Source organism: Psammomys obesus, unplaced genomic scaffold, assembly GCF_907164565.1.
Source record: "Psammomys obesus unplaced genomic scaffold, mPsaObe1.curated_primary_1811, whole genome shotgun sequence".
NCBI lineage: Eukaryota > Metazoa > Chordata > Mammalia > Rodentia > Muridae > Psammomys > Psammomys obesus.
Genome location: NW_026596134.1, coordinates 1,679,524 through 1,704,424, shown reverse-complemented (window position 1 = coordinate 1,704,424; position 24,901 = coordinate 1,679,524). Strand labels below are relative to the sequence as shown.

Below are 24,901 nucleotides of genomic sequence, written 5' to 3'. Positions count from 1 at the left end.
GGGTCCTCCTCACACACAGGCCTCCTCAGGGTCCTCCTCACACACAGGCCTCCTCACACACAGGTCTCCTCACACACAGGTCTCCTCGGGTCCTCCTCACACACAGTCCTCCTCACACACAGGCCTCCTCAGGGTCCTCCTCACACACAGGTCTCCTCGGGTCCTCCTCACACACAGTCCTCCTCACACACAGGCCTCCTCAGACTTAGGCTCCTCACACAGACAGGCTGTGCTACCTTGTGCAATTCTTCTTTCTCCTGCCGCACCAGGCGGTACTGCTTTTCCAGGCCTTTCAGCCGGTGTGTGGAGTCCTCATGCTCCTGGCGAAGAGTCACTGTATCCTCAAACTGTCGTTCAAGCCTGTTTGAATCTGGACAGGGGAGAAATGAATCGTGTTCCTTGTGTACAGTGGCTTTATGTTAGCTGATTTACTGACCTGAAATTATCTAATTCCCAGATAAGAGTTTTCTTCACCAGTTTCCATTTGTTTACCTCACACGCATGCGTGTGTAGTGTGTGCCCACGTGCATGCCGCAGTGAGGGTGTGGAGGTCAGGGGCCAGCTTGTGGGCAGCAGGACTAAGGGCTAACTGTCTGGTCTGGTGGCCAGCACCACTGCACCCCCTTGCCAGCCTGACACTGTCCTCACTCAGAAGCCTTCTCAAGGACCCAAGCACTGGCCTCACACACCACCTCCAGGCTTCTCAGTGTTTATCCTAACCATCTGTTATATTCTGGAGACTCTGCTCAAAGACTGCCTTGCCTCAGTCCCTCCAACACCCAAAGTGCTGGCCCTTTCCCAGGGTGTAAGGCAGTATTTCATTTATGAATAATAGACATCAGGATGGTGGGGTCTGATCAGAAATGGAGAGGACAGACTCCAAATGTAACCTGGAGTTGATGCAAGAGTCTACCACATGTGGCTAAGGGACCTGGTTCGGAAGTGAGTGGAGACCTCAGAGATTTTCAGGACGAGAACTATAAGCAGAGTTGGAAGGTGCTGGAGAAACCACGGAACGGGTAAGAGCACACCTCCAGAGGACCTGGGCGCAGTTTCGGTGCCCAGCACGCACGGTGGCTCACAACTACCTGTCACTCAGTTCTAGGGAATCCGACTTCCTCTTCTGACCTCGACAGGTACCAAGAAAGCACACAGTACACACATACGCACGCAGGCAAAACACTCCTACACGTAAGACAAACTTCCCCACAAAACGAAAGAGGGTGGAGGTGGGAGGCTGAACCCCGGAATTCTAAGGCAACAGTCAGGCAAGTTAAGTGCAAGGGAAAAGTAAGCATTTATGGAGACAACTATGTCATCAGAACCAAGTGAGGAAGGAAAACAATTTCAAATATGGACAACGTGCCACAAATGCACGTAAGCTTGCAAAAGCTTTATAGTTTTTCCCTACTTGTCCACCCTAGAAAAAAAGATTCTGAAAATAGGAGAGTAACGTTCAAGAATAAAGAGCAAGAGGCTGACGGCGAGGGCACTGACCTGCCATTTTATTCTTCAGACGTTCAATTTCCTCATTCAGCCTCTTGATTTCCTTGTCTCGGTTTGAGTTGCCCAGGGTCCGTGTGGAGCCGTGGAGGGACTGAACAGTCTGGGTGGACTCTGAGAGAGAGAGAGCATTGAGAGTGGCAGCCGAGTGCTCAGGGCAGGAGCCTGGCCCACCTCAGGCTATGCCAGGGCTCACCCTGTAGCTTCCGGCTCAGCTCTAGCTTCTCCTGCTCCAGCCTTCGTATCCTTCGCTCGTAAGCTTCGATCTGCAAGCTGTTCTCCAAATCCCGCTGCACATCTTCATCTTTGGTTAATGTGTTAGACTGCATCATGCTCTTCAGAGAGCCTCGGTCAGAAAAGCAGCTGCAAAGAGCAACAGGCTTTCTTATCTACACAGAGCTGGCAGGGCCTCCGTCAGCATGGACAGGCTTTCTGGGCTGAGTCTTTTCAAAGTGGCGCACAAGGCACCTGTGAGAAGACTTCTTTGTGTTTAGAGCCAAAGTTAGACAAGAGCGCCTTACTTCCCATCGCCGGGGGAGAGGGAGGCTGCGCAGGACACGCAGGAAATGGATGCTGACTTGGAAATCACCGATCACGCTCAAATGGAAAGCAAAACTAAAGGTCTTCTGCCAAAGAGTTGGGCTTGCAGGGAAGTACGGCCCACTGGTAAGTGGTCAAAAAGCCCACAGTTCTGCCTCGAACCAGCTGGGAGAGCTGCAGGCTAAGCGGCACACGGCAGTCCTCTGGACATGCGGCTCAGCTGTGCAGATCAGCTGATTCTCGACCACTCTCCTGACTGAGTTCCCTCCCTTGCTCAGTGGACGCGGAAGACAGCTCCACTGAAGACAGCCTGACCCTTGAACTGCTGCATGTGCTTCAAGCTCTGCTCAGCTTGTTCAGGGCCGACGATGAACTGGGCACCGGGCGCCCCCCTCCCTTCTGTTACAGACTGTAAGCCAACCAGCATTTCTGCAGTCTATCACAAGGCAGAATCTTAGACCCTCCCTTCCAAACTGTCTTCTCAGGCAGGTGGGGCCGCAGGAGTGTGGCCAGCGCCCCGTGAGCACCACACTGCATTGTGGGCACTGACACCACCTGGAACAGGCGTGGCAAGGTGCCAGCCACGACTGCGGCATCACAGACAGGAGCTACCCATGCCGAATCACCACCACTGGCCGAGGCCACACATGGATGGATCCCAGGAGGAACAGAACTCCAACTCCACTGCCGGCAAGTAGGAGCTGGGAAACCAGTACAGACAAAAGCAGGCAGTGAGCGCTAAAGGCTTCTTGGCTGAGTGCGAACAGAAAAAGCTGTGGCCACCACTGGCTTTCACCAAAATAAATCCCACCATCTGACAGTCTACACCTAGGAATCACCAACTATAGCCTGTGGGCACGTCCTGTTCCTTTACAGCTGTTTCCGACATGTCCCATCCCCCCTCCTCGCCCCGCCACCAGGGCAGGAACCTAGAACCCCATGCATGCTGCCAAGGGCTGCTGCTAAGCTCCAGTCCCACCCAATGCTTTTCCATTTGAAGGCATGTGTATGAGTGCTTTGCCAGCTTGTACACCTCTGTATCACATCCACACAGTGCCCAAGGAGGCCAGAAGAGGGCATCAAGATCTCTGGGACCAGAGTTACGGCTGTGAACTGTCCTGTGAGCGCTGGAAACGGAACCCCAGTCCTCTGGAGGAGCATCCAGGCTCCTAACTGCCAAACTGTGTCTCCAGCCTCAGTGTTCACACAACAGAGTAGGCTGCAGCTACGTGAGCTGGGAGCAGTCCTTTGTTACACATCAGGCACGTGCGCTGAACTTATGCATGTCCACTGAACATATGATGCAGGAGCACTATCACAAACGGCAGAGCCTGGCACTGCCAGGCAACGGGTGCCCTTTACAGGAAAAGCCAGCTGGTGCAGACTCACACCTATAGCAATCAATAAAGGACCAAAGACTCTCCCTGCGTCTCACTGGAGCAACATCCTCCCAGCCCTTACGGCATGAGCAGACACTTCAGAGCCCACCTCGGGCTGTGCCTACCCCTAGTGAAGAGACATAAGGCAGTCATACCTTTCTGTCGTAAACGTAAAACCAATGAACGGCAAATGCAGTCCAGAGAAGCCTGTGTGAGAGCCAGGAGGTAATATTTCCTGCATAAGGACACATAACACAAATGTAATCTTCCTTCAAATAAGCAGCACAATGCTACGAAACACAAAACAAAACAAAAAGCCCCACCAAACCCCTGTTCCTGCTGTTACTACCCTGAGTTCCAGCTGCATAAAGCAGAAGCCATGCAGGCTGGCCAGAGCGCCAGGCACGCTCACGGCTCAGGCTTCCTGTGCCTCGCACCTTTAGATACAGAGGTAGCCATGGCAACAACGAAGCTGCAGCACAACAATGAATCTAACGCTGAGTTAAAAGGTATAAAATACAGGAAAAATAAAAGTGAAAATGCTTTCCATGTGCTACAACATGAACATTTTTTTTTTAATCAAAAGAGTGAGCCATCATCTTTTAAAAGAACACAAAGGACAAAGCTGAAGGCTTTAAAGTAACTGTAAAACTTAAAAAAAAAAAAAAAAGTAACTTCTAGACAGGATCTTACTATACACACCTGGCAGGCCTGGAACTCACTATGTAGAGCAGGCTGGTCTTGAACTCAGGGACACCTACCTGTCTTTGCCACCAATGGTGCAATGGTGCTGGGGTTAAATATGTATTACCGCACCCAGCTACCTTAATTGCTATTTTATGTGTGGGTGTCTGTGTCTGCCACACGTGTCTAAGCATGTGCTGGAGCCGCAGCCTTATCTGAGTGCTGGGACCAGAACTTGGGTCCCTCTGAAGATGGCTGAGCCATCTCTCCAGCTCTAGTTCTGCACCACACTGACTTGTCAGGCATTTGGGAGGAGACGTGCTGCTGCTCAGGCCCACCAAGCAGCAGCCCCAGGGGACATGCACAGGGTACTCACGGTGTTCCTCAGCACGTCGTCATCCACGTCAAAGTTGGATGTGTCAGAAGGACTGCTCACATCGGGAATGTAGGGTGCTTCAAGGTTTCGGATATTTTCCCAATTTAGACCTTCAAAAAATGCATGCTTCTTAAAATCCTCTATTCCATTCTGCCCGAGCCGGCGTTCTCTGCTGCAGATCAGTCTCTGAATAAGGTCTTTCGCTTCTTCAGAGACGTCGGTGACATGGGATGGGAACTGAAACCGCTCCTGGGGAGGAAGGGACAGCCAGAGGACACAGTCAGAAAAACCTGAGATGTGCAGACCACACAGGAAGTAATCCTCACTTCATGACTAACCAAGGGTAAGCTGAAACTAGGAACATTCCCCCTGCAACAGGGTTTCCCTGTGTGGCCTTGGCTGTCCTGGAACTCACTCTGTAGACCAGGCTGGCCTTAAAGTCACAGAAATCCACCTGCCTCAGCCTCCTGAGTGCTGGGATTAAAGTGTGCATTCCCACAGCCTGGCTGAGGCTAGGGAATTTAAATTCCAAAAGGGCAAATAAGAAAAGCATTCCTTTGGGCCTGCTCAGTGGGTAAATGGCACTCACTTGCCTTGGATCCTGGCAAAAGGAGTTTGATCTCCAAAACCATGTGAACAGAGGGAAGAACACCACAACGTTGTCCTCTGGTTTCCAACATGTGCTGTGGCACATGCATGCACATACATGTACCATACGTACACACATAATTAATTAAAATAACCAACTGCTGACATGTTAGCACTGCCCACAGGCAAGGCTCACAGACTAGACTTGTGGCTCTTCAAACAGCAACGAGCATGGACCAGTGTGCTGTGGGCATGCACACAGCACGGCCCACTCAGAGCCTGGCCAGCGCTGCCTCTGAAAAAAGAGAATGCCTCAGTGTCCACGCCTCACCATGCAGGAGTGACACAGACCATGTGTTCTGTGACACCATGAGCAAAGGGCAGACTGAACCCCTGACTTAGCACATCTGCACCTTGACCAAGAGAAGGACTGATCAACTGAACTCCTACGGAAGGAACTTGTTTATAAAGGACAGAACACACCGACCACGAGAAACATGTATCTGTGTGTGAGATAAAAATGCCAAAAATGCAAACAGAAGCCCGATCACACACACAGCACTGGGCTAAGAGCTGAGCTTCACGCAGGCGCCACACACGTCAAGGGGTGTACTGGCTACGCTCTCCACAGGGCCAGAAGCGAAGGTTCGGCAGGTGGATGCAGAGGCACCAGCCCGGCCCGCAGATGAGCACACCCAGGGCCTAAGCCCTCGAAGTTAGCAGCATGCCCACACCATCAGGGTGGTTCTGACCATCTGCTCCAGGCGAGTACACAGCGTGTGAACTCTTTCTACAAAGCACTTATTTATAAGTTAAGAAGATACCTCTATTCTGTGAAGGGGGGTGTGTGTGTGTGTCTGTCTGTCTGGGGTCTTCCTCAGTTACCTTCCACCTTTACTTATTTTTCGGAGCAGGCCTCACTGAGGCTGGAGCTCACTGCTTTGTCTGCACTGGCTGGCTCCAGGACCGGCCTCACCCTCCGTCGGGTGCAGCTGTGCACTGCCACACCTGGTTTTGACTTGGGTGCTGGGGCACAGCAAACACTTTACCGATGGAGCCATCTCCGCAGCCTGAAAATATTCTAAGCATAGTTTTTACTGTGGCTTGAAATGAAACATAAAGCAATGTACTGTTACTCTGCTCCCAACATGAGCAGTTAACGGGAGGCAGGGGCTGAAAGACAGGTCAACTGCATAGAACTCCATTTTCAGGATGTGGGTAGGTGTGTGCACGCACGCACATTTGTCGGTGCTCGTCTCTTGCTACAGCAGACCGGAAAAGAAATCCTACCCCACTGGTCTCCAGGGCTAGGTGTGCAGTTCTGTGGCAGACGGCTACTGAGCATGCGCGTGTACACCCTGTGTCCAATTAACTGTGCACTGGGGGAGGAGGTGGAGGAAAGAACATCAAGGTGACAGACAGAAAGCCTGAAAGAGGGAAAAAGCGGCCTGGGATCAGGGAAGGAATGACGCCCCACGTGGAGGCCAGCTCACTCGAGGCTCTTCCCAGCTGCGTGCGCACACGTTCCACATAGCCTGCTTCTCCTCTAGGAGTCTGCGGCCCGGGAACACAGGCACCGCCACCTTTGAAGCACGTCTTCCCTTCTGCTCCATGTGTGCAGTGTCACCCCTTATGCTGATGGTGCCTCAAACCTCTGCCCCTCCACCCCACCAGCCTCCTCCCGGCATCCCGCACAGTGGCCTGGGCAGGCACAGCCCCCCACCTCGTGGTTCATGATCTTCCCGTAGGTCTCCACCAGAGATTCTGCGTAAAACGGCGTTTCCCCGTAGAGCATCTCATACATGCAGACGCCCAGGGACCACCAGTCACACTCAGGCCCGTATCTGCCCATGCCGTCTTCCATGGCCTGCAGGATCTCTGGTGAGATGTAGTCGGGTGTGCCCACAGCCACAGAAGACTGAACCTGGGAGGGAGAGGTGATGAGGGGAGACGAGAGCATCTCTTAGCGACATGTTTCTCACCTTCCTTAGAACGCAGCAGCAACAGAAAAGAAAACAGTCATGGGACGAGAGCAGCAAATGATCAGGAATCAAGGACCAGATAAGTCAAAACGCAGCACACACAAGTCCTCTTGCAGCCCCAACTTTGTGACATTCCAGCGGGCCTGAGCCCCCAGAGGTAGCACCTGAGCACCTGCTGCCCATGCCTCCAGGGTAGTCTAGAGACCCCATGCCCAGGCTAGCCCTGCACTTTCCTACTTAACACAGGCCTTAGGAAAAGGCCGAGTGGGCTGTGGCTTCCTAGTACAGCCCACCCTGTGTATCTAGAGGGAAAACAGGTAATGTGGCCCAGCATGAATTGGATTCCCAAGATAAAACAAAGATTCTGTTGGGGAGAGCCTTCCCTGACTCACATCAGCAGGCCTGAGGCAGAGGCTGCACTTCCGGACAGCTGCTATCAGGGAGGGCCAGCCAACCATCCCAGGAAAGCAGCAGAGGGCTAGGTAACAGAGGAGCCACGGCGAGGCAGTGGCCACCACACAGCGATCTCCACCACTGAGGCTCAGCAGCAATGGGGCAGGGTGCACAGGCCCATCTAAGCAGGGACCAGACTCCCCGGGGAGCCCTGCGGAAAGAGCCTCTGAGGGACAAGCAGGGCGTCGGTGAGCAGTGTAGGAGTGTTGGCTGGAGCAGACAGCAGGAGTTCTGCCGGCGCTTTCAGAACAGCAGCTCGCACACAGCCTGCAGTGGCTGCACGCGGCAAAGGTGGGGAGGGGGTAAATGTCACTGTGGGAGATGACACTGCAGATGTGCCAAGGATATTCTCTCTTCACCAGAAGAAGGGACTTGGATTTGACCACAGCACCAATCTGCCAAGAAGTCAATGTGTGGTCGAAATTTAAAAACAAAAAAGCACAGTGCAGTGGAGCGTACGCACAGCTCCAGAACCCATGCAGCAGTGTCAGCTGGCGTCTGCACGCATGCTGCTTGGGAACACAGCAGGGCCGCTCACTTTTGGAACACCTGGCATCACACTTAAGTGTGACTTAAAAGCTTCCTGGACAGGGCTGCAGAGGCGTGTGGCCACATGGTATAAGGACACACGGTGCGGTTAAACCGGGGTGGGCGCTCATCAGTGAGGTAACAGACCGGCTACTCACAGGCCGCTTAGCCACAGTGTTGGTCTGACCTGAGGTGCCAGCTGAGCCAGTACCTTCTGCCCCACAACAAAACGGCAGCTGGCGCACACAGCGCTCTGTACTAAGGAGCTCTGTACTTGGGAATGCTCACCTGGCAGAAAGCTACCTGGAACAGCAGGGAGCCCGCCCCTCCCAGGCGGACAGCGCTTTTCAGAGGAAAGGACTGGCCTCACCGACTCTAGTGCAGCACCAGCCAGGGGTCTGGAAGACCTGACAGATCCCCAGTGGCACCCACAGGCCAACAAACAGAAAAGGAGGACTGAAAGACAGTCGTGTTGGTAGTGGCTATCCCTACGACACTGGGGATTTGGAGTTCTACAGTTCCGGCCCACACTGTTAAAGGAAGCCAGGGTGGGGGCGCACAGAGGCACACCCTCTAACCCCAGGGCCCGGGAGGGGGACGGGAGGGTCCCGAGGCCAGCGGCAGCCGGCAGAGCCCACTCTGAATTCTAGCCCAGTGAGGGGCCCCATCTCCAGAAGAAGATGATCGATTCGGAAGCAGCCGCCCGAGGCTGTCTCCTCATCCCCACACACATGCACGCCATACACTCACACACAGCTGCACACGGCACGCACACCGATTTTCAAACTTTAAACATTCCTCAAATAAAAAATTCCCATCGTCTCCTAAACAGGTCCATTTTCTTAATTCAATTAATAACCCTGGTTTTCTTCATTTTATCTCAAGCTGAACACTTTGACTCCCTTTTAGCTACGAGCCAAACTCAAAAGCAAATGGCAGTCTTCAACAAAAAAATACCTACAGTTCCATCATCATTCATCTTCAAACACGATCCGAAGTCAGCCAGGCGGATATGACCGTTCACGTCCAGAAGGACATTGTCAGGCTTAATGTCTCTGTTGGTGAAATAGGCAGAGTGAGTTAACCGCCTCAGTGGGCAGGACAGGGAACTGGAGCAGCCCAGCAGTGGAGCCACCAGGGTACCCTTTTCTCCCAGTAGCAGTCACCTCCTGTCACCTGGGCCCTGGCTAAGCTTCCTTGAATGTCCCCTGCCTTCCTGAGGAGCTCATTAGCCACAGGGTCAGGAAATAACATCTAAGAGTTAGGGAGATGGCTCAGGAGTTAAGAGTGCTTCATGTTCGACCTTCAGATCCCAGCGACCACATAACAGCCACCAAAGGTTCCACAAATGCCTGCAAGCAGCCCCAAGGAAGCTGAAGCCTTCTTCTAACCTGCATTCCCCTCACCCCCTCCTCAGATGGCATCACACACTATAGTCTGTGGAGCGAGCTATGGAGAAACATAAAGGAGATCAAGGACATGCAGCATGAGGAAGGCAAACAGTATCCACCATGGAGGATCAGTAATGAAGAAATAACGGAGCTGGGCAAGATGTGGGCAGACTCCTGCGGGCTGAGGATCCATCTGTACACAGAAGCCGAGCGGCCTATGCACAGCCGGCCACCGCAGCAAATGGCACAGTCACACACCAAGGCAGGACGCTCAGCACCACGATGTCGACTGCCTTTCTATATGCCCAAATGCTGGTCCGAGGCCTAGTCACAGTACTGAGAAGAAGATCATTACAGACTGTTCGAAAGCAAGAGAACAATCTACCAAAGCCACGCTCAAGTCTGCTTTTAGCAGCCTTATGTAGGACAGCCAAAATATGTTTGGCACCCAGAGCCGGGAGCGAGTGTGCAGACATGTTCTCCCATGTGGAAACATGGGAGAGGCCTGCGGGCAACACAGGGATTCCAGCACAAACCCAGCGAAGGACAGCAATTCTTACCAAGAAACAGAAGCAAAGCACGGAAAAGCCAGAACACTTGAGCCTGAAATAAATGCCCTCACACAGACACGAAAGAGAAAAGAAACAGGTCAGGTGTAACACACTTAGAAAGGTGAGGCTACAGGATCATGAGTTTGAGGTCAGCCTGGGCTGCGTGTGAGACTGGAAGGAAAGGGAAGGGGAAAAAGGAAGGAAGCAAAGATATGACATAAAGAAGGGGAAAGGGCAGAAGAGGAACCAAAATGCCATAGCAGAAAAAAACTAAAAAGGAAGAAATAGAAGAAAAAATAAACTGTGACCCTACATGAATGTTAATTTACAAGATGCTTAAGGGAAAGTGAATTTAAATCAAGACCTAATGGAAAGCACCGATGGAAGGAAGACCAAGAGGAGAGAGGCCGGAGGAGCAGTACAGAGCAGACAGGGGAGCTGAACACTGGGGTGGGAGCCAGCAAAGGGGCCAGCAAACAGGAAACCAGGTAACAAAACAGGGCTCGTCTGAAAGAGAACTAATAAGAACATGATGAAGTAGAGGTGAATGTGGTGAGAGCAAAGCAATGTCCTGTTTCTGTAGACCCAAGGAAGGGGACACTAAAATTCCTATGGAAAAATTAGCACAGTAAAATGGCAAGAAAAACCCTGAAGAAAAGGAGGTCTGAGAAGCTCCTGGGGTGGTATTCATGGAGCCTGTGCTGAGGAACCAGGGTAGAGAGTGCAGGTTGGACCGAACACCCAGAAGCATCCCTGAAGAGACAGAATGCCCAGGTGGTACATGTCTGTTAATCCCGGCATGAAACGATGACACTGGAGGATCATGAGTTCAAGGCCTCCCTGGGCTAAAGAGGCAAATGTTGCTTTTTAAAGAGAGGGAAGGGCTGGAGGGCCAGCTCATAGTTTAGAACAGGTATGGAGTCAGGCGGATCATAACTGCCTGTAACCACCGGCTTCTGTGGGGCACCCGAACTGACATGCACAAATCCACATGATTAAAGATAAAAAAAAATAAAATAAATGCAAGAGAGAGAATGGAGAAAACCCAAGGATGACAGATAAAAGACAAATATTTCTATATCAAAGAAATGGCAGAAGTCCTGGTGAAGTGAGAACAAAGAACTCAAAGGTAGACCAGACCCACACACATGGAAAAATGTCCAACTTCACAAAAAAGAAAGAAAGAAAGAAAGAAAGAAAGAAAGAAAGAAAGAAAGAAAGAAAGAAAGAGAAAAATACAACTGTGTGCTTTTGATTCTTCATCAGATGGCAACACTGAAGCATACCCTGTTGGCATGGATACAGAGGAAACAGCATCTCATACACTACCAACTAGAAAGCAAAGGGGATCAGCAGCAGGGAATAGACGGCTCTGGCAGCAGACAATTCTTCTGATGGAGAAATACTGATTCTGGAATTACTCTGCAGACACAGCCACATCCGAATGGAGACACAGTCACCTGGGGCCATACAACAGGGGTACCAACAATGGCCACCCCCAGGGCATCTGCATACAGCAGAGCAGGAGATCAATGCCGGCTCAGCAGTTGAGAGCATTTGCAAACTTGTGGAGGGCTTATCCTGCAGGAACACACACTGGAAACAAGCAGGGAATCCTCAAGAAGCGGAGAACTTCCTTGTAGCAGAAGATGGGTTGGAGGGCCTGGAACTACAAGTCTACCTGTGCAGCAGGGAAGCCAGGCCCAGGCAGAACCTAAGGGGGCCACTCATATGGTGAGGACACAGGAGCAGGAGGAGATGTGCACAGGTTGAAAAGCCCAACAGAAGCTTCGCTGGGTGGCCTGGTCCATTGCTGTGTCAGAGCAGTGCTGTGTCTGCAGATGGTATCTGCAGAGCACAAACTGAAGAAAGCTTTACTCTGAAACCAGAGGACCAGCTACTCCTGGTCTACTACAAAGAGTGGAGTAGAGTAGTCTTTAAAAGCACCAAGTTCATAAAAAGCAGAGAGAGCAAGAGAACGATTCCAGGTTTAAAAGGTCAAAAAGATGGGAGCTGACGTGATCCTAGGCTCGACTAGTCGTAACAGGAGGACATGGTAGTCCGAACAATAACACTCACAGGCTCGGGCGTTTGGACACGTGGTCTGCTGCGGCGCCATGGCAGGTCTAGGAGGCACAGCCTCATGGGAAGCAGTGTGGCACCGGAGGCGGCTTTGAGAGGCTGACGACCAGCCACTCGCAGCTCCCTCCCCTTTCTGCTCCCTGCTTGCAGTTCAGTGTGCAATCTTTTGACTTTGGGTTCCTGGGCCCCAGCTCTGCCACCACGGACTCTTACCCACCTGGAACCGTAAGCCAAAAGAAACTTTGTCTTTCTGAAATCGCTGTGGTCACGGTGCTTTAGCACAGTGACAGAAGAGTAATATAAGGATCAGGATGAAATGTGAACCCAGAAGGTTAAGATCGAGCTTCCCTTGCTGGGCGGAGTGGCACCCGCCCTTAATCCTGCACTCCCGAGGCAGATGGAGCTCTGTGAGTTTGAGGCCAGTCTGGTCTACACAGCAAGTCCAGGACAGCCAGAGCTATGTATAATAAAGACCCTGTCTCAAAGTCAAACCAAAATCCTAAAACATCTGACACATACAACAATGTGTTGTAAGATGAATTGGAAAATTCGGTGTAGATCTGTATGTACACACAGGAAGAGGAGAAATTAGGCTACGTGTTAGCAGTATGTGAATCTGGGGAGATGCTTTTGTACTTTTCTGTCAACATTGTATGAACTGGGAATTACTTCAAATATCATTTTAGAAGACAATTTTAGAGCTGGGTATATATAGCCCAGTAGAACACTTGCTGGCATGTGTGAAAGCTAAATCCAATGTCTAGGAAGAATATAACAAGTCTACGTACAGAAGTCGGGGTGATGGCACCCGTCTGTAAGCTCAGCATTGTGGAGGCTGGAGCAAAAGAAATCCCAAGCTCCAGGCCATTGTGTTGGCAAGACCTCACCTCAAAAACAATAATTTAGGAGGATACAAGTGAGTAAAGTGTGAAAAAGAAAAAGAAAAAGAAATAACAGCAGCAGAAAAACAAAACAAAACAAAACCAACAATAATTTATATATAGCATGGCTCAGGATATATACTTAAAAACAGACAAAGCTGATTTACATTTCCAAGGTTCTATACAGTAGTCTCTTGCCACCTATAGCTACTCAAATTAACCAGGAGTCAGTGGGATGGTTAGGTGGGTAAAGGCAATGGCCTTCAAGCCAGAGGACCTCCTAAGTTTGATCTCTGGGGTCCACATGGTAGAAAAATGGTTCCTCCAATTTGTTGTCTAGCTTCCATGTGTGCCTGTGCCTACATTCAGAACAACACACACAAACGTAAATAAATAATTAGGGCAATGGCTTAAGGGACACCTTGGTCGGAATCAAGCATCTGCCAGATACAACACCTGCCTCACGTCAATGTCACCATCAAGCTTGCTGTGGGACAGACACCGCCTCTTGCTACAGAAGGAGAACGGTCAATCACTGCTGTGCTGTCTCCTCTCCTGGGCTGTGGACATTACCTACCTACCAATCTACAAACCAAATTCCGGTTCACCGCAGCTCTAAAAACAAAAAGATGAATGACGAAGACCGCCCTGTACAGAGCTTCCTGGGCTGCAGTCCATCTCCAGAAAACATCACCAAGTAGCTGTGCAAGGGGCTCCCGGCTAGTGTCACGCCTTCAGTGAGTTTCTTGCACTTTATCTTCTACTCTGCTCTCTGTCCTTCCTTGTTTGTGTTTTTCTGGGCTGCTTTTGCCCTCTGATGCCCACGTCCTAGCTTGCAGCTCAGCTGCATCATCAGCCTGCCTGTGTAACAAGACCTCTGCTCTCCCTGGCTAAAATCTTAGGAAGGGGCTGTGCACACTGGCCGGGGTGCTTTCCTTGGGTGCTAGGCAGTTACTGTGAGGCCTGTGGGAATCCAACTGTGAAGAAAGGGGCAGGGCAGAGTTGTCACAGCTCACAGAGAGGCAGCTCTCAGCTTCCTAACACTGCGACCCTTTAATGCACTTCCTCAAGTTGTGGTGAAACCCCCCCACCATAAAATAATTTCATTGCTTTTTTATAACTGTAATTCTGTTACCGATATGAATCAAAATATAAGTATCTGACATGAGCGCCCTGTGAAAGGGTCCTTTGACCCCCACAGGGGTTGTGACCCACAGCCATAGAGGAAGAAAAAAGGAGCCAAGCTGTGGCCTGAGCCCTGCTGTTGAGTTCACCAGAGCTGCCATTTGTGTGCTCAAGAGACTCACTTACTTGCAACACTGCCAAATACAGTTTCACCTTCCTAAGAGCACACCGTCCTGAGAGTGTACAGCATTACGCCTTACTGGGTTTCACCTTTAGATGGGTCATTGACAAACAATCTGATTTGAGCTGGTTTGAGGAGGAAGAGAGATTTTGAATGAGGTATGTTTCCTCCTAGAGGTCAAACGACAGAATAGAACTTCTGTGTGGCTGCTTACAAATGCGGGAGGGTGGGAGAGATGGCTCAGGCTGGGCTTCTGCACTCACACAGGGCAGCTCACAGCTGCCTGTAACACCAGTCCCTGGGAGCTGATGCCTTCTTCTGGCCTCCACGAGCCCTGCACACATGTGGCACATGCAAAGACAAACAGCACACAAGCGTGCACACTGACAAACAAGTTAAAAGAAGAAAACGGAAAAAAGGAGTTTTCTAGACAGGAGAAAACGGGAAGAATAAAGTATTTAAAATATAACCTAATTAATATCCCTAGAGGCCTATGACAAATTCAAAGGCATTTCCCTCTGTATTATGAGATGGGCATCTTTGCTAGAGACAGAATATAAAATCTAAACATTAGGAACCACAGCTAGTATGACAGCCTGAGTTCTAGTCCTGGAACCCGCATAAGGGACAAGGGGAGAAACAACTCCACAAGGCTGTCCTCCGGTCTCCACAATTCACTGTCACACACACGGCCACTCGCCCACCCTGCCCACGGGCTGGTGATTACGAACACTCGTTGCTCTTCTAGAGGACCCTGTTTGCCTCCTAGCACACATGCTGGGCAGTTGCTAAGCAGCTGGCATCTGCAGACTCCCACACAGCACACACATAGATATGTACACACAGACATTATGGGACTGCGGAAGCCAGGCCTGGCAGCACCTATGATCCCAGCTACTCAGGAAGATGACGAGGACAAGGCCTGCCTGGGCAACTGATGGAAACTGTCTCAGGACAAAGCGGCTGTGTATGATGGTTCAGTGGGAGAAGGTGAAGCTCTACGCCAGAGCCCCAGTAATGAAAATAATAACCCACAGCAATCCAAGAACTGCAATGGCTCACAGAAGCAGGCATGCCCACAGCAATCCAAGAACTGCAACTGTACAGAAGCAGACAGGCCCACAGTAATCCAAGAACGGCAATGGCCCACAGAAGCAGGCATGCCTACGGCAGGCTCACATGGGTGGGGAGATGCACCGGCCAATCTCTCTGCACCACAGGGGCACACGCACTCTGGGGCCCCTCCCCTGGGTACGCTGGGGCCGGTGCCAGTCCCTGGGACTTGTTGCAGCCCCTGGTAACAGAGCAGCACTCTCAGTGTAGGTGCTGTGCTCCCCTGAGGAGTCTCACAGAGGCCCAAAGCCTCGGCAGATGCTGTAAGCCCAGAAGACCACAATGGACGCTCAGCTCACACAGGCCCTGGGCCCACCCCAGAAATCCAGGAACACAACGAACACATTAACACCAGAGACCTTTATCTCTGCAGAGCTTCGTGGACAAGGAGGACATAGGCGCTGCAATGTCAAAATCCTGGCAGTGACACGCAGCCGGGCACTCGCCAGAGGCAAGCCCAAGACACCAGTATGGACGGAACAGACGCGACCTCTCAAGTCCCCTTCTCACAGAATCATGACAGAAAATGAGCTTTACAAAAGAAAAACACAGGCTACAATTTCAGACACGAGAGCACCTCTTCACTCAAAACCCTCTCCAGGTTTTTGCCCAGGAAAGCAAGACTGAAGAAGAACGAAGCACCAACGAAGGAGACATTCCTTCCGTGTGCACAGAGCTTTTTAACACGGATTAGTCTACAGGGGTCAGTGACAGACTCTCAGAAAAGTACAGAGAATAACCAGGAGCACACTTACTCCAGGGAAACAAAAACTGACCCAAAAACTACAGACTTGGGCCGACAGATGGCTCAGCGGGTACAATCGCTGGCGGCCAGGCCTAACGTCCTGAGTCAATCCTTGAATGGAGATGGAGAGACCATCTCCGGCATTTGTCTTCTGATCACCACACGCACTGCAGCACATGCGCCGCTAAAACAAACAAATCTAACAACAAAAACAAAACTAAAGGTGGCGCACGGTGTGCTGTCAGCCAGCCTGGTCCTCGAACTGAGTCCAGGGCAGCCAGGGCCGTTACACAGAGAAACCCAGTCTCAAAAAAACAAAAACCAACCAAACAGCCAAAGAAAGGATGTATAGTTTGGACTAGGAAGACGGTTCAGTGGTTAAAAGTACCTGCCCTGTAAGCCTGAGGGCATGAGTTCAAATCCCCCCCACCCATGTAGAGACTGTAACAATCTGTGTCTGTAAACCCAACACTGGGGAAAGACAGGAAGATCCTGAGAGCTCACTGGCTGCCTGTCTAGATTAAACGGCTTCCAGCTCAGTAGGAGACACTGTCTCAAGTCAGTAAGGTACATATACACACACACATGCACATGCACGCACACGCATGCACACACACACACACACACACACACACACACACACACAGGGACACACTAAAATAAAATAAAGAAAGGACTTTTAGAGGCTGGAGAGACGGCTCTATGGTTAAGCATCTGCTGCTCTCTAGGACAGAAGTGTGGCTCCCAGCATACATGTCAAGCAGCTCACACCTGCTTGTAACTCTAGGTCTAGCAATCCAACAGCCCCTTCTGGATTCCCTAGGCACCCACACAAGTGGTATACAGACACACACACACACACACACACACAAGACACACACAGACGCACACGCGCACGCACACACACACACACACACACACACACACGCTCTCTCTCTCTCTCTCTCTCTCTCTCTCTCTTTAAAAACGTCCACCTTTATTCGGCACAGACTCGGCTGCGATGGTCAAGCAGTCCTTGCAGTGATTCCACCAGAAGTTATTCTACCAACGGGGCAATCTGAGAGAGGAAAGGGCTGCCCTGGGAGCAGTCATTCTTCTGGCCTTTCCCACTGCCATGACAGAATCACCTATGCTCAACCCTCTCCTCACTATGAGGGCTCCAGGGCCGGCTTGGTCAGCTGAGGGCGTGGAGGTGCAGTGGGATGGGATTGAGGGAGTGCCGGGGAGGGCGGGCCAGCAGGGAAGGGCTCTGCCAAGGGAACCCTAAAAGCCAAGATGGCGCAGCTGTTGGAAATTAGACTATCACAACTGGAGCAATGCAAGCCCAAACCTTCTGGGTGTTGTGGGGTTCACGATGTGACATGGACAAGTCACCCTGTGCCCGCACTTAGTCACTCAGTAAGGACTGGTCACCTGCAGGACTCCTGGAACCTGAGGCCTGAGGCTAGAACTCCAAAAGGAGACTCTGAACATTTAACGTAATATTCACGAGTTGCATGGGAAGGTGGTCACCTGTGCACATAGTGGAGCTGATGGATGGAATCAATGGCCAACACCATTTCGCCGATGTAGAACCTTGCCATGTCTTCTGGAAGCTTGTCTTCAAACTTACTCAGCAGCGTCAGCAGATCACCACCCACATAGTAGTCCATAACCAAGTACTGTGAATCAGAAAGAGGAGAGGACAGCTCTTAACAGCAAGCCTGACTGTGAGCTGCCCAGGAGGCTGTCAGGGCTGGCCTCCTACGCCAGGCTCCAGTGTGGGAGCACTTTCAGTGACCTCCTCTCTCACAGAGCATCCTGATGTGCTGTGCTGCTGCCATCCACACACATGCAAGCAGAGAAGGGGTGTCAGCACACAACACGGCTAGCCAGTGAAGAGAGGCTGAAGGCATCACTAACACAAGAAGCCCGTTAAGAACCAGGGTCGAAAGCTCGGGCTGTTCAGACTGTCCAGCTCTGCAGGCCTCAGTCCTCAGGTCCTTGACTCAGGACTCTGCTCAGAGCAGGGACGTGCTTTCTAAAACCACAGACACCATCAGCTCTCATTGAAAAGAGAATGTCATCAAAGAGCAGTGAGGCAGGCACTTGGGGTTCTGCCACAAGCAGGACAGACAGCTCTTGTTCCATATGGAGAAACGTCCACAGCTAACGAGCTGAGTGTCTCCCTTCACTCGACAGCCACAGGCCACAGGGTGGGGCACACAGTGTGCCTGCACAGACGTACTGCTCAAGAACAGCCTCTCCCAACAGCACTCAGACTCATGCCAGAGAGTCTCAGCGCTGCAGAGGCCATAATGGAAGCATCTCATCCCATCAGAGAGCTGTGGGACGGGAGGGTCACTGCAAGCCACAGCTAGGGTGGTAGTCCATAGCCCCACTACTGGGGACACACAGAGAAACAGGCTGTCTCATCTGGCAGCCTAACGTTTAAGTCACCGTGACAGGAAGGTGTGCCCACTGGCTAGCTGAGGACTGAGAGTCAACGCAGTGCCAGCTCCACTCTGTGCGACAGCTGCGCTCTGCCAGTCCTCCCCTCGTCCCAACTTAGGTCCGCAGTCTCAACGGGTCAGGGGACGAACGCCCTAGAAATCTAAAGTGAGAGCCATGCCACCGTCTGAGTGGCCCCTGGGTGTGAGCAAAGCACTCCTATCCTAAAGAGTGTGACCAACAGCTCTCACGCAGCTCCCGAAATTCCCCTCAGGTCCCCTCCTCCACAAAGCCTTCCTTCTTCCCATGTCTCCCCCTTGGGAAGGCCACCTCAGCCTACTTCCCAACCAACGGTGCTCCTAAGGGTAGGGTCCTGAAGCAGCACATCTGTCTCCAACACCTTGCTGCACAAAGGCCTTTCGGTGGGCATCCGCCAAAGGGTTTCTCTCTCCAACCCTGCCTGCCTCAACACTGGGCCTGTCGCTACTCCTGGAGGAAGGGGCAGGGGACGAGGTGTGGGTTGCTGACAATGCCCTTGCTCAGCAAGGTTCTTATCACTAAAGGAAGACCACGGCAAGCAGAGAGCAGTGGAAGGGACTGTAACAAGCCTGTCTGGCCCAGCCTCGTGGCCAGAAGCTACTGAGCACAGACTATGGGGCGCTGGCTTCACAGCCGGAGAGAGAGCCGGGTGTGGGGGGGGGGGGGCAGGAGGGAAGAGATGAATGTGGTATGTGGCAGCTGGAGCAAAGGACAGTGATAACCAGGCCCAAGCCTGGTTGCAGGGAGGGATGCAGCCAGAACTTGTAGCAAGAGCTCAGCAGCGGTGGGGGTCACTGAAACCCTGAGCCATTCAGGCAGGGGAGGTGTTGCACCTGGACGGGTGGTGGGGACTGAAAACAGTGGGCAGACAGCCTAGAACCCTGAGGGCGAGTCAGCAGCTGCTGAAGGACATTCTTGGGGCAGGAGGAGAGAGGACCTACGAGAACCAGCGGCCCTCAAGGGGACAGGGGGTGAGAGTCAGCACCAAGGTCTCCATGTCTACCTAAACACAGAGCTCCAGCTGCTGGAACAGGGCTGCTCTGACTGTCGGCTTTCTGGAAAACAAGCTATGGAAAGGAAATTAACGGTGTAGAGGACAGACCCAAAGGAAGCTGTCACGCAGAGTTGGGAGCTAAGTCAGTGAGTCTACACTCTTTCAACTGGTGGTCGGCAGGCTTACCTGGACAAGATTCAGAACACACATGGGCACCCGGGCAGCAGAGGGACCCTGCTCCCAAGGGAAGCCTGCTTCAGAGCACGGCCGGCACACAGGCTCGGTGCACTCTCCCTACTTGCCTCCCTCACACCACAGCTCCCTGTGTGCTCCAGCTCGGGCAGCAGGTTCTCCACAGCCACATCCTGACGGTAACCCAGGAACAAGGATCTCCCCTGACAGTGACCCAGGAAAGAGGATCTTCTTGGAGATGGAGGTGTGGGTTCTGAACACAGCTGGTGTCGCCTGCCAACACGCCACACAGCACCACTATCGAGTTGAGGGAAGAAATCTGAAACAAAACTGCCGTCTACTCAACAGGCCCATGCTGCCTGGTATTCCCCAGAAAGCTCCTGTAGTTCCTAGCGGAAAAGCACGTGATCTGGGGAATGCACACACAAATGCTCCGGCAGAGACAGTTATCAGGAAACTGTCCCAGAAAACCAGAGCAGGGACCTGACAGGGCTGCCGTCCTCTGTGCAAAGACTGTGAGCACACAGCCACACCCCAGTTATAAAAAGAGGGTGCTCCCAAAGGCTTACAACATGGATCACTGGGAAGGCTGAGCACGATAACCTAGGCCTAATGTATCAGGGGTGCCCGGAAGATACCAGCTGCCCTCCGAGGGAACAAAGCCACCACTCTAAACAAACAATATGACATTTGCCACACCCTCACTGTTCAAATCTCAGGGCCTTTTGATGTTTGAAAGAAACAATTTTAGGATGAATAAAAACATTTTTGCAAGTGAATGAATACTTGACCAAGGAGCTCCACAGGGCAAACAAGCAAGGGAACCATGTGCACAGAAAAAGGCCTCAGGCCCCACTGGGAGGTGTGGGGACACTTATAGGCACTGCTGAGGCCAGGAGGTAAGCATGGCCTGCTGCTCCATGGGCCACAGAACACTCTCGGAATAGCCTCAGCTCTACAGGCTTCGGTCATCCTAGAAGGGACTCCTACCAAGGCGGCCCTGAAGGAACCCTGGGCTCAAGACCCTCGGCCTAGCCTCCCTTCTAACTGGCTGCCCAGGCCTGCTCCACAGCTGCCAAGCTCAATGTACACACACTGTGTGCACGCTCAATCCTACACTTGTGTGGACCACAAACCGACTTCCAAAGCATTCACGAACACTGAAGTGAGAGCAGGGTGACTCAGGAGCACCCGTGCCGCCCTGAGAAGACCTGCCTGGTGCTCATCCCCCTGGAGACCACATGGCAGCGAGTGTGCCCTCGCTCGAGAAAGGAGAGACGGCCTAAGTCCCCACGCACTGTCGACTCTCTCGGACTGCTGACCCCTCGGCTGCAGCCTCTTGGTGCGGGGGCCACAGGTGTGCTTACACACAATTCAAAGAGAAAGAAAACACAAACAAAAAAGAACGTGTTTTCGTGCATAAAACATTTAGTGTATAAACCAAGTCATGCAGTGAACTAACGGTTTGAGAAAAATGATGCGCAAACTCTGGAGGCCTGTTAAAAATGCTGCCTGGTCGCTAATACGCGAGACAAACCCCGCAGCTTTCCGCAGGCCAGCACGCACTGACCGTGCCCGCTCCCCGCTACCTCACACACAGACACACACAAGCAGGGAGGAGCCAAGGGTGAGGAGCAGTCTCTGGCGGGTTCTGTGCCCTGACAGCCACACCTACCAGGTAGTTCTCGTCCTGAAAGGCGTAGTGCAGGGCAGTGATCCACTGGCAGTCCCCATTCACCAGCACGTCGCGCTCTTCTCGGAAGCAGGCGGTCTGGGAGGACAGAAGGCAGCCCAGCTTGTCAGGAGAAGTCCACACTCAGTCTCTGTGGCCTCCCAACTGCCCCGGCCTGACCTCTTTATCCAGCCCCATCCCCAGCGGCTCCCACAGAGGCCAACAGTGAGCATCTCCGTGCTTTCCTCTCCTGAGCCCCCAGCAGGGACCACGAAGGACACAGATGCCTCTCCTTCCCCAATGACTCTCTCTGTGGCCCACACCTGAAGACCAACCTGACAAGATGCATGGATTCAGCAGCAGCTCTCGATGCCTTCAAAACACAGGCGCGTGCACACGCACAAACATACACGCACATACACTCAAAGAGACACATACACACACAAACATACAGACAGGAGACACAGCCACACACAGAATCACACAGACAGGAGACAGACACACACACCCCCTGACCGGTCTTGTATACTGTTACTGCCCAAGGTGGCAGCTATCAATGACAAAACACGCAAGAAGTCTAGGGCTACAGAGGACTCTGACAAGAAAGGTCTGGGTAGCAGATGGGAGAGGTGACAACCTACAGCAGGCTCTGCCAGGAGGAGGTGCTCCTTCACCCAGAAGCATCCCCCTGCAGAGGGCCGAGCCTGGCCACAGGCTGCAGCTCCACGGAGGCCTAGACTGCCCTGGGCAAGTACAGGGCCTAGCCAGAGGCAGAGGAGCCAAGGGAGCCTGGCAGAGAGAAGGAAAGAGGAGTGAGCATGGAGGATGGAGCAGGGCCAAGAAGAAGACAAGCTGACTCTGAGGAGGGGTGGAAGGCCGAGGCTGGAGGAAGGCCGAGGCTGGAGGAGGGCCGAGGCTGGGTGTGGGCATTCAGGAACCATGGAAAAGGGTGTCAAGATGGCCAAGCAGCTACTTCCCCTCAGCTCTTTACTCAGATTCCTCACATCGACCCCCTCACTGAGGGGCACAAAAATCTCTGCACTATACAGGCTCCCAACAAATATTTCCCTTCACATGTGGATCATGCCGACCGTCTGAAGCGCCTCAGGTGGCTGCCATGGCCAGTGCGGCCAGCGTCCCTCCTCACACTCACCACGTTTTCTCACTACACACGCTGCACCTACCTCTGCTCTCTTTAGCATCTCCCATTTGTTGAGAATTTTCATTGCATAAATTCGTTCAGTGCTCTTCATCTTGACAACAGCAACCTAAAATGCAAATTGGAATTTGACGAAAATTTAGTTAATGGTTCAAAAGCCCTGCACATTTAAATGGCAATCCTAACTGGCCGGGAACCCTGACAGACGGGAAGTCAAGAGAGAAGTCATCTCTGTAAAGAAAGATTTGCTCTTTAAACAAGAAAATCTGGCTTTAACCACACTGTGGCTGGGCAGAGACCACCGGGCTCGGTTAGAAGCCCACTTCATAGCAAGCAGCAGGACCTGGAGCTCACTGCCGCCCACCAGGCCACGCCTCAAGAGCCTCAAGATCTTCAGTAAAAGCCAACTCAGCCCCGTTTATGTCAGCTTGGAGCTCTCAGGCTCCCTCCCTGCACTCGGGGAGACCTACACCCTCCTTATGTCTTTCCCTCCTGCCCTGCCAGCCCCCGCCTGCTGCCAGCTAGCAGCGCCTCATCTGAGCCTCGGCCTTACAGAGGCCGAGGGGGGTCCAGGGCACCGCCACAACTACAGAACGGGCTACGAGCGCCCTTCAGGCCTAACTGTAACACCACCTCTCTCAGGAAGTCCTCTTGGCCTTTCAGTCTTGTCAAATCCTGAGTGAACTCCATCATGACTAGCAGCATCAAGGCGTGCTACTGCCCTGCAAATTCCTCCATGTGCGTTGCTCGCACACAGATCTCCGTACATCTCCTTCAAGACACTGTGAGCTGCCCTGTGGCAGGTAGGCCGAGTGTCTCTGCACTAACAGCCATAGATGAAAAGATCTCAGACAGAACCACCTGCTTTCCTTAGTGGCCCTCACATACGCGCGCGCGCGAGCGAGCACACGCACACACACACACACACACACACACACACACACACACACACACACACTGGCCTAGGGGTCTTGTGCACTGTTACTTGCCCAAGGTGGCAGCCACCAAAAAGGGACCCTGAGAGCTGACATGTCTGAAGCATGTACCACATGCTGGCGACAATGATGAGCAGTCTGGACCCTTGCTCAGTCCTCACAATCCTTAACAGGAAGGATGCTGGACAGCCATTTTCCAGACTTTGTGTGGGGACTTTGAGTGGGGAGGCTCTAAATGGCAGCCCAAAGAGCAGTGGAATCTATCTCCGGCACAGGCGTTCCAAGCCCTCATTAAAACGACAGCCATAGCTCAACGTCTTCCTTAGATGACAACGGCTCTTCATACCCTGACACAACCCTAGGCCTTCTGAGTCAAGGACATATGCCCTACACAACGCTCTCCACACACCAACACAGGTGGCTCCTCATGAAGGCCTCTCCCTTGCCACTTACCTACCTACGGCTTAGAAACAATAGCCAAGCTTGCTGCAACCTGGGTAAACGGAAAATGGCCCGCACTGCGGTTCCTATGGAGCAGCAGCTCAGGGTGCAGGCCTGCTGCAGAGTGCCTCTTCCCTCCTGAGCCAGCTAAGGGCCAGCAAATGAGGCGCTGCCACTGGAAAGCCACCCTGGCTTCATGGCTGCGGAGGTCGGCAGAGCTGACTTCAGAAAAGCACTGGCTCTCTGAAGATGAAGCTGAGAACAAGACATACAATACTGGAACTCTCACCCAGCCTCACTCCTCACAAGATGCACATCCGGCTCAAATCACTGCCTGGACAACATAAAAAACAGCCCATAAATGCATGGAAAAGACATGTTTGCCACAGAAAAGCACCTATTAAGAATATGTAGAAGTGAAATATTCAAGTAAAATTTGATGTACAAAAAAAATCCCTGCCTGTGGGATAAGTTTTACTATAAAACAACTCACAAAATAAGGGAGGCATAAAATTCTCATCTGGCTCACCAGAAACTCTCCAGCCTAGACTTCAAGTATTTCAAAGAAAAACGACCCTTGAGACTAGGGAGTTGGCTTGGTCCATAAAAGAGAAGCCTGAGGACCCGAGTTCAACCCCAAGGACACAGACGATGCAATGCCGCACAACTGTGGCCCAGCACGGGAGGCAGAGACAGAGATCCTGGGCTCCCGGGTAGGATCAGGCCGCTGATTTCAGGTTCAGCAAGACACTCTCTCAGAAAATAAGGCAGGGAGGAATAGAATACATCTGATGTCAACCTTTGGCCTCTACCAGGACCCCAGGTACAAATATGTTCAAATACCACACACACACACACACACACACACACACACACACACACACACTATCCTAAAAATATGTCTGACATCAGACATCGTAGCAAAGGAATTTTATGA

The 24,901-nt window shown here is 52.1% G+C and overlaps 1 protein-coding gene across 1 annotated transcript in view; it reads right to left on the bottom strand.

Moving 5' to 3' along the window:
* Window positions 1-24,901, bottom strand: part of Cdc42bpb (CDC42 binding protein kinase beta) — an 88,988-nt gene that overhangs the window by 27,776 nt on the left and 36,311 nt on the right. Inside the window, exons 3-12 of the mRNA XM_055593240.1 lie at window positions 22,614-22,697; window positions 21,433-21,528; window positions 17,615-17,763; window positions 8,995-9,088; window positions 6,794-6,994; window positions 4,483-4,731; window positions 3,578-3,657; window positions 1,700-1,866; window positions 1,498-1,617; window positions 237-370 (exon numbers count right to left, since the gene is read on the bottom strand). Coding sequence (XP_055449215.1) covers window positions 237-370; window positions 1,498-1,617; window positions 1,700-1,866; window positions 3,578-3,657; window positions 4,483-4,731; window positions 6,794-6,994; window positions 8,995-9,088; window positions 17,615-17,763; window positions 21,433-21,528; window positions 22,614-22,697 — 1,374 coding nt within the window. The remainder of the gene's footprint in view (window positions 1-236; window positions 371-1,497; window positions 1,618-1,699; window positions 1,867-3,577; window positions 3,658-4,482; window positions 4,732-6,793; window positions 6,995-8,994; window positions 9,089-17,614; window positions 17,764-21,432; window positions 21,529-22,613; window positions 22,698-24,901) is intronic.